This window comes from Aegilops tauschii, chromosome 7 (assembly GCF_002575655.3).
Source record: "Aegilops tauschii subsp. strangulata cultivar AL8/78 chromosome 7, Aet v6.0, whole genome shotgun sequence".
Classification (NCBI taxonomy): Eukaryota; Viridiplantae; Streptophyta; class Magnoliopsida; order Poales; family Poaceae; genus Aegilops; species Aegilops tauschii.
The window spans coordinates 392,624,642-392,634,051 of NC_053041.3; the positions used below are offsets into that span (position 1 = coordinate 392,624,642).

Here is a 9,410-nt window from a genome sequence, read left to right on the forward strand (position 1 = left end):
CCTCGTAAGATCAACACGTCGCAGCCCCACCTAGGCTCAACAGAGAGGTCAGCACGCCGGTCTAACCCTATGCGCGCAGGGGTCTGGGCCCATCGCCCTATGCACACCTGCACGTTGCGTACGCGGCCGGAAGCAGACCTAGCCCCCTTAATACAAGCGCGAGCTTACGGTCCAATGCGGCGCGCGCCACTCAGTTGCTGACGTCAAAAGAGCTTCGGCTGATACCACGACGTCGGGATACCCATAACTACTCCCACGTAGATGGTTAGTGCGTATAGACCAAATGGCCAGACTCAGATCAAATACCAAGATCTCGTTAAGCGTGTTAAGTAACCGCGAACGCCGACCAGGGCCAGGCCCACCTCTCTCCTAGGTGGTCTCAACCTGCCCTGTCGCTCCGCCACAAAGTAACAGTCGGGGGCCGTCAGGAACCCAGGCCCACCTCTACCAGGATGGAGCCACCTGTCCTTTCAGCCCCCTCATCAGCATCACTTGCGGGTACTCAACAAGCCGACCCGACTTTAGTCACCACATGTGTCATGTATATAAAGTATATAGTATATACCCGTGATCACCTCCCGAAGTGATCACGGCCCAATAGTATAGCATGGCAGACGGACAAGAGTGTAGGGCCACTGATGGAACACTAGCATCCTATACTAAGCAGTAGGATTGCAGGTAAAGGTATCAACAGTAGAAGCAAGGGCAGGCTATGCATCAGTATAGGATTAACGGAAAGCAGTAACATGCTACACTACTCTAATGCAAGCAGTATAGAGAAGAATAGGCGATATCTGGTGATCAAGGGGGGGCTTGCCTGGTTGTTCAGACAAGAAGGAGGGGTCGTCAGTGACGTAGTCGACCACAGGGGCATCAGCATCGTCACGGGGTCTACCGAAGAGAAGAGGGGGGAGAAACAGTAAATACATAGCAAGCAAGTGCATAACAGGACAACAGGCAGAGCTAGACGTGTTCTAACGCGGTATGAGGTGATACCGGTGAAGGGGGGAAACATCCGGCAAAATATCCCCGGTGTTTCACGTTTTCGGATAGATGAACCGGAGGTGAAATGTTGCAGGTTCACTATGCTAGGGACGCGTGGCAGACGAACGGACTGCGTATTCGGATTCGTCTCGTCGTTCTGAGCAACTTTCATGTAGAAAGTATTTTAATCCGAGTTACGGATCAAAAGATATGATTTCTAAAGATTTTATTAATTTCTGGAATTTAATTAATTATTTAAATTAATTCGAAAATGGATTTATGACATCAGCATGATGTCATGCTGACGTCAGCAGTCAACAGGGGTTGACTGGGTCAACTGACATGTGGGTCCAGTGGGACCCACCTGTCATTCTCTGTTTAGTTTAATTAGGGTCTAGCTAAATAATTACTGTTTAATTAATTTAAACAGGATTATTAACTTAATTAATTAATTAATTAATTAAAATTATTTTTATTTTCTTTATTTATTTATTTATTTTTATTAATTAATTTATTATTTTTATTATTATTATTATTTTTTTTATTTTTATTTTTATTCGTTCTGTGCGCTGGGCCCGTTGTCAGTGGCCCAGGGGGGTCCGGGCCCAGGGGTCAGTGGCACCTGGGGCCTAAGCGGGCGAACGGGTTACGGGCATGGGGGCGCAGGGGCGCTGGCGAAACGGGGCGGAGCCCCAGGGTGCGGGCGTAACCCGCCGAGGCGACGCAGCAGAGCCGGGCGCGGGCGCCAGCGACCAGGGGCCGCACGAGCGCCGGCCGGAACAGGGCGGTGGGGCGGAGGGGACCAGAGCCGTGGGCGCGCGTGCGCAGGCGGGCGGGGCGGACGGGCGAGGTGCTGTGGCCGCACGTGCAGGCGGCGACGGGCGCAGTGGGACGGCGGGGGCAGTGACGTGGGGGAGACCACGGCCGAGTGAGCTCCAGGCGCGGGTGCGGGCTCGCGTGTGGCCGTGCGTCGCAACGACGGAGCGGGGCGCCGAGCGCGCGGTGAGGGCGGCACGCACGCACAGAGGAGGAGAGGGAGGAGGGAGGTGGCGGCTCACAGGGGAGTGGGAGGGGCATGGCAGTGGGCTCGGGGACGATCCGTGGGGAGGAGGACGGCGACGACGTGCGGCGGGGCGACGAGATCCGGCGGCGGGGTGGACGTAGGCGATGGCGTCCGGTGCGGTCGCCCCGGTCGGCGTGGCTCGAGGAGGCCGGCGGGGAAGAGAAGATGGGGCGGCGCCGGCGTCCAGCAAGCGCCTGGCATCGCCGGGGCGGCGGGGTAGGTAGCGGTCCGGCGGGGGCTAGCGATGGCGTCGTCGTGGACGAGGGCGTCGAGCGGCACCGGGCGGCGAGGCACGGTCGTCGGGGCGCAGCGGGGTCGATCCCGATCTAGCTCGGGTCGAGGTGGGGCGGGCGCCATGCGGGGGGAGACGGGGAGGCAGGCGCCGGCGAGGGGGTGGCCGGAGGCGCCGGGCGGCGGCAGCGTGGCGAAGGGGTCGGGGCCCTCTGCCCCGATCCAGGCGGGGAAAGGGGAGAGGGGCGTGCAGGGAGCGAGTGGGGGAGTGGGGATCGGGAGGGAGTGGGTTGACCGGCTAGGGTTTCGGGCACCCAGGGGGGTTAGTAGAGGGCGCGGTTGGGCCGGCCTGGCGGCCTGGTAGCCTGCTGGGCCGAGGCCCAATTGGGGGGGGCTCTCTCTTTCCTTTTCCCTTTTTTTTGTTTGTTTCTTTTCCTTTTTTTCTTTACTGTTTTATTTTATTACTAGTAGATTTTAGTTTTATAAAAATATGAGACCAACACTTAATTTAGTGTTTTAAATTACCCCTCTGTCACAAGAAGTTTCACACTTTAATAAAATAGGTTTATATTTGTTTGCTAATTAAAAGCATTTAAGTAATTGTTTAGCCCCTGTTTTAATTAATTTATTGCATCTAAACATTTTATCAAAATGTGGTTTCTCCACCACAATCACCCATGATTTATTTTCTAAATTTTGAACAATTTAGTTTTCAGTTTTTAGTTTAGTTTTCATTATTTGAAAACTTTTATTGTTGGCCTATATTTTAAATTTTAACTTGAATCGTTTTTGAACTAACTCGAGTTTATCAACAGTAACCGAGGTGACGTGGCACCATTAGCAGAGGTTTACTGTAGCTTGATCATCCGGGCGTCACAGGGGCCCTGGATCCCCAAGAAGGTAAAAGATCAAGCAGGAAATGATGTGTTGGATTTGCCATGTCACATTCACACCAAGAAAGACGAAGAGGGTAATCTGATTTATCCCAAGCATACCACTCGACAATGTCGACTCCTTATCCAGCAGTTCCGAGAGAAACAACCCATTGAGAAAGAGAAGGAATTTGATAAGGATGGGGACAAGGAAGAGGATGATGGTTACCCCAATGTCAATGCCACTTTAGTGATTTTTGCTGACGTTGAGAGCAAAAGTCGACTGAAGGTCATCAACAGAGAAGTAAACATGGTTGCTCTGGCAACGACAACATATTTGAAGTGGTCAAAGACTCCTATCACATTCAACCAGTCTGACCACAGTTCTGATAGATGGTGGCGGTGGATTGAACATTTTATATGCTGAGACTCTCAGAGAGATGGGCATTCCGATGTCCAAGCTCAATGAAAGCAATATGCGATTCCGTGGTGTCATCCCTGGGAAGAAAGTCGATTCACTCGGCCAGATCACTCTTGACGTGGTTTTCGGTGATTCGAGGAATGACCGCAAAGAAAAGTTGACATTTGAAGTTGTGGATTTTCACAGTGCTTATCATGCCATTCTGGGCAAACCTGCATATGCCCATTTCATGGCTCGATCGTGTTACATGTACCTCAAGCTGAAGATGCATGGTCCCAAGGGCGTGATCACAATCACTAGTAATCGGCAGAGAGCGGAAGAGTGCCTCCAGAAGGGCTCAAAGATTGTTGATGAATAGATCGCAGTGGTGGAAATGCAAGAGTACCAGAAAAATGCAGATCCGAGTGATTTGTTGCGTTCTAAGAAGCCTGCTTCAGAGTCTGCATTTCAGTCGTCTGGTGAAACCAAGCAAATTCACATTCACCCGACCGATCCCAATGCTGCTCCGACTCATATTTCAACATCACTCGACAGCAAATAGGAAGAAGCGCTCATCCAGTTCCTCTGTGAGAACTGGGACATCTTTGCATGGAAGCCTTCTGACATGCCGGGTGTACCCAGGGGACTGGCTGAGCACCGTTTGCGAGTCGACCCAAAAGTAAAGCCTGTCAAAGAGCATCTCCGTCGGTCCGCCGTGGAGAAAAGAAAGGCAATTGGTGAGGAGGTGGCTCGGGTTCTGGCAGCTGAGTTCATCCGAGAGATTTACCACTCCGAGTGGCTCGCCAACGTTGTCATGGTTCCCAAGAAAGATGATTCACTCTGTATGTGTATCGACTTGAAACATATCAATCGGGCCTGCCCGAAAGATCACTTCCCTCTTCCCCGCATCGATCAGAGTGTTGACTCGACTGCGGGATATGAGCGATTGTCCTTTCTGGATGCATATTCCGGGTACCATCAAATCCGACTATATGGACTCGATGAAATAAAAACAGCTTTCATCACCCCATTCGGGTGCTTTTGCTATGTTACCATGCCCTTTGGTCTCAAGAATGTTGGTGCCACATTCATGCGCATGATTCAGAAGTGCCTACTTAGTCAAATCAGTCAGAATGTGGAAGCATACATGGATGACATCGTGGTTAAGTCACGTAAAGGTTCCGACCTGCTGACTGACCTCGCTGAAACCTTTGCCAACCCGAGGAGGTATGATATCAAGCTTAATCCGTCGAAGTGTAGATTCGAGGTTCCAGGGGAAAGTTACTCGGTTTCCTTGTTTCCTAACGAGGGATCGATGCAAACCCAGAGAAAGTTGGTGCAATCCTCTGAATGAAACGCCCTGTGCGTGTGCACGACGTTCAGAAGCTTACTGGTTGTTTGGCTGCTTTGAGTCGGTTCATTTCTCGTCTCGGTGAAAAGGCACTGCCTCTTTACCGACTGATGAAGAAATCTGACAAGTTCGAGTGGACTCCTGAAGCTGACGTAGCGTTTGCAGATCTCAAAGCCCTGCTTTCCACCCAGCCGGTGCTCGCTGCCCCAATCAGCAAAGAGCCTTTACTGCTTTATATTGCAGCCACTGGAAAAGTTGTCAGCACAGTACTCACGGTCGAGCGGGAAGAAGAAGGTAAAGCCTACAAGGTTCAACACCCAGTGTACTATATTTCTGAAGTCTTGACTCCATCCAAGCAGAGATATCCGCATTATCAGAAGCTTGTTTATAGAATTTACTTGACCACGAAGAAGGTTGCACATTACTTCTCAGATCATTCGATTACATTTGTCAGCGATGCTCCATTGTCAGAAATTCTGAACAACAGAGATGCAACTGGTCGAGTGGCAAAGTGGGCGATTGAACTCCTTCCGTTGGATATTAAGTTTGAGGCAAAGAAAGCAATCAAGTCCCAAGCAATAGCAGATTTCCTCGCCGAGTGGATAGAGCAGCAACAACTAACTCAGATTCACTTAGAACATTGGACTATGTTCTTTGATGGATCCAAGATGCTGAATGGTTCTGGTGCTAGAGTAGTCCTGGTATCCATGCGAGGTGACAAACTCAGCTACGTCCTCCAGATCCACTTTGATTCCTCCAACAATGAAGTTGAATATGAGGCACTTCTGTATGGGTTGCGTATGGCCATTTCACTCGGCGTCCGTCACCTAATGGTCTACGACGACTCAGATTTAGTGGTTAATCAAGTGATGAAGGAGTGGGACATCAGGAGCCCAGCTATGACTGGCTATTGCAATGCAGTGAGAAAGTTAGAAAAGAAGTTTGAAGGGTTAGAGCTCCACCATATACCCGACTGAAGAATCAAGCAGCTAATGACCTGGCAAAGATAGGTTCCAAGCGGGAGCCCATTCCCAGCAATGTGTTCTTGGAGCATCTTCACACACCATCAGTTCAAGCGGATCCTTTCACAGAAGAGCCCCCGCAACCAAAAAGTTCTACCGGTCCGACTGAAGTCGAGATCCTAGCCGTGGTCGACCTGATCATGGAGGTTTTGGTCGTCACTCCTGACTGGACAGTGCCGTATATTGCATATCTACTCAGGAAGGAGCTTCCAGAGGACGAAGATGAGGCCCGTCAGATTGTCCATTGATCCAAAGCCTTTACCGTGATAGGTGGTCGACTTTACAGAGAGAGTGTTACTGGAGTTGCTCAGCGATGCATCACACCAGAGGAAGGTCGAATGATTCTCAATGATATCCACTCGGGGACCTGTGGTCACCATGCGTCCTCCCGGACCATCGTGGCCAAAGCATACCGAGCGGGATTCTATTGGCCACGAGCAAGTGAGATGGCAAAGGATATAGTCGACAAGTGCAAAGGATGTCAGTTCTACTCCAACTTGACCCACATGCCTGCATTGGCCTTGAAGACCATTCCACTCATCTGGCCATTTGCTATTTGGGGATTGGATATGGTTGGACCCCTGAGGACCGGCAGAAGTGGTTTCACCCATTTGCTTATAGCAGTCGACAATTTCACCAAATGGATTGAAGCTAAGCCTATCAAAAATCTCTATTCAAGCACTGCCGTCAGTTTCATCAAAGAGCTGACATTCAGATATGGAGTCCCTCACAGTATTATCACAGATAATGGCTCCAACTTTGATTCAGACGAGTTCAGAGCGTTTTGTACTTCCCAAGGCACTCGGGTCGACTATGCTTCAGTCGCCCACCCGCAATCAAATGGACAAGCAGAACAAGAAAATGGTTTGATTCTCCAAGGGCTGAAACCCCTGTTGATGCATGACCTCAAGCATGTGGCAGGCACTTGGGTAGACGAGTTACCATCAGTCCTTTGGGGATTGAGAACAACACCAAATCGGTCGACTGAACGGACTCCCTTCTTCATGGTCTATGGGCTGAAGCCGTGCTGCCGAGTGATTTGCTTCACAATGCGCCCCGAGTAGAACTTTTATCAGAAGCTGAAGCAGAACAAGCTCGTCAAGATGTTGTTGACCTTCTGGAATAAGAAAGAGAGATGGCCTTGATCCGGTCGACCATTTATCAGCAAGACCTCCGCCGATTCCACGCCAGAAACGTGAGAGGTCGAGCGTTTCAAGGAGACCTTGTGCTCCAAGTGGATGAGCAATGGCCTCACAAGCTTGATCCTGCTTGGGAAGGTCCCTTCATCATCACCATGGTGCTCCACAATGGGGCATATCACCTCTACAATGTGGAACACAATAAAGAGGAGCCACGCGCTTGGAATGTGGATCTACTCCGCCATTTTTACACTTAAACACTCAGAGTCGACGAGTTGTAATAAGAATCGTTCAGTTTGCTTATCAAAGACAAGATTTTTTTACCGTAATAATTGTTATCCTGTCAAGTTTTATACTCAAATCTCCCAGTGGGTGGCTTAGTCGCGAATCTGATTCGCCTAAGTTTCAAAAATCCTACCAAGTGAAGAGCAATTCTCTCACTCGGGGGCTTAGCTGCAGTCTTGTACTCGCCTAAGTTTCAAAAATCCCACCGAGTGAAGAGCAATCCTCTCACTCTGGGGCTTAGCTGCAGTCCCGTACTCGCCTAAGTTTTAAAAATCCTACCGAGTGAAGAGCAATCCTCTCACTCGGGGGCTTAGCTGCAGTCCCATACTCGCCTAAGTTTTAAAAATCCTACCGAGTGAAGAGCAATCCTCTCACTCGGAGGCTTAGCTGCAGTCCTGTACTCGCCTAAGTTTCAAAAATCCCACTGAGTGAAGAGCAATCCTCTCACTCGGGGGCTTAGCTGCAATCCCGTACTCGCCTAAGTTTCAAAAATCCCACCGAGTGAAGAGCAATCCTCTCACTCGGGGGCTTAGCTGCAGTCCCGTACTCGCCTAAGTTTCAAAAATCCCACCGAGTGAAGAGCAATCCCCTCACTCGGGGGCTTAGCTGCAGTCCCGTACTCGCCTAAGTTTCAAAAATCCCACCGGGTGAAGAGCAATCCTCTCACTCGGGGGCTTAGCTGCAGTCCCGTACTCGCCTAAGTTTCAAAAATCCTACCGAGTGAAGAGCAATCCTCTCACTCGGAGGCTTAGCTGCAGTCCTGTACTCGCCTAAGATAAAAACTACTACTCGACGGAGCTACGCCACAAGTGCAACGTGCGCTCCATCCCGATCCACAAGGACGACGAGGTGCAGGTCGTGCAGAGCACCTAGTGCTCTTGTCCATGACCCACTCGACGGAGCTGCGCCACAAGCACAACGTGCGCTCCATCCCGATCCGCAAGGACGGCGAGGTGCAGGTCATGCACATCACCTAGTGCTCTTGTCCATGACCAACTCGACGGAGCTGCGCCACAAATACAACGTGCGCTCCATCCCGATTCGCAAGGACGACGAGGTGCAGGTCGTGCACAGCACCTAGTGCTCTTGTCCATGACCCACTTGACGGAGCTGCGTCACAAGTATGACGTGCGCTCCATCCCGATCCGCAAGAGCGATGAGAGTCAAGAGATTCAAAAGCAGTAAAGACAAAGGCAAGCATATTCAAAGAAAAGCCAAGTTTGGATAAATCCCATGAGGTTCTGATCCGTAGATAAAAGTGCTCGGGCGTCAGGCCTGAAGGAGTTTAACATTTACAAAATCACTCAGCATTCCGAGGCAAATTTAGTCAGAACATAAAGTTTGTTTACTCCTTAGGAGGAGAGCTGGCAGGCTCGATGAACTCACTACAAAAAAATACACTTCCGTGATGATACGTGTTTGTCACAGTAGGTCGCGTTTTCTGTCATGCATGTACATCCATGACAAATTTATGACAGAATCAAGATAGTCATACCTGTGTTGTCGACATGATACGCTTGATTGGTCTGGCATCGCCGGTTTCGCAGGATCGTAGAAGTGTTCCATGACATTGCCAAAATTATCATCACGGAAGTGTCCACTTCCATGACGATAAATCGCGCGTCACAGAAGTGCTTTCGTCAAGGGTGACCGACATGTGGCATCCACCGTAACGGAACGCCGTTAAGCTATCGGGTCAGGTTTTGGATCCGATAACCCATTAACAACCCCGACCAATGGGGATTTTCCACGTGTAAAATCATCATTGGCTGGAGGAAACACGTGTCGGCTCATCGTTGGGACAGATGTCATCCACTCATTGGATGGAAGGCGCCTATGATACGTCGACACGTGGCACGGCCCAACAGAGGCCCATTCCTATGAAAAGGCCGGCCCGTTTGACTTGGTCAAAAGGTGGCGGGCCGGCCCATGGAAAGCCTGTTAACGGCCTGTTCACATATAGCCCATTTACAGCCCGCTAACCCAAGGCCCGTTAGGCCCTATCCGAATTAGGCCCAGTAGCGTCATCTGGGCCATCCAATATGATTCCAGCCCGTTTTCAC

The 9,410-nt window shown here is 50.5% G+C and overlaps 1 protein-coding gene across 1 annotated transcript; it reads left to right on the forward strand.

The window, feature by feature from the left end:
- Nucleotides 1-3,590: 3,590 nt before the first annotated feature.
- On the forward strand, nucleotides 3,591-3,929 carry LOC109750132 (uncharacterized). Its single transcript, XM_020309086.1, has one exon. It carries the CDS (start codon nucleotides 3,591-3,593, stop codon nucleotides 3,927-3,929), a length of 339 nt encoding a protein of 112 aa, XP_020164675.1.
- The last annotated feature ends 5,481 nt before the right edge of the window (nucleotides 3,930-9,410 follow it).

Coding starts and splice junctions, on each gene's coding strand:
- LOC109750132 (XM_020309086.1), top strand. CDS start 3,591: ATGGGCATTCCGATGTCCAAGCTCAATGAAAGCAATATGCGATTCCGT.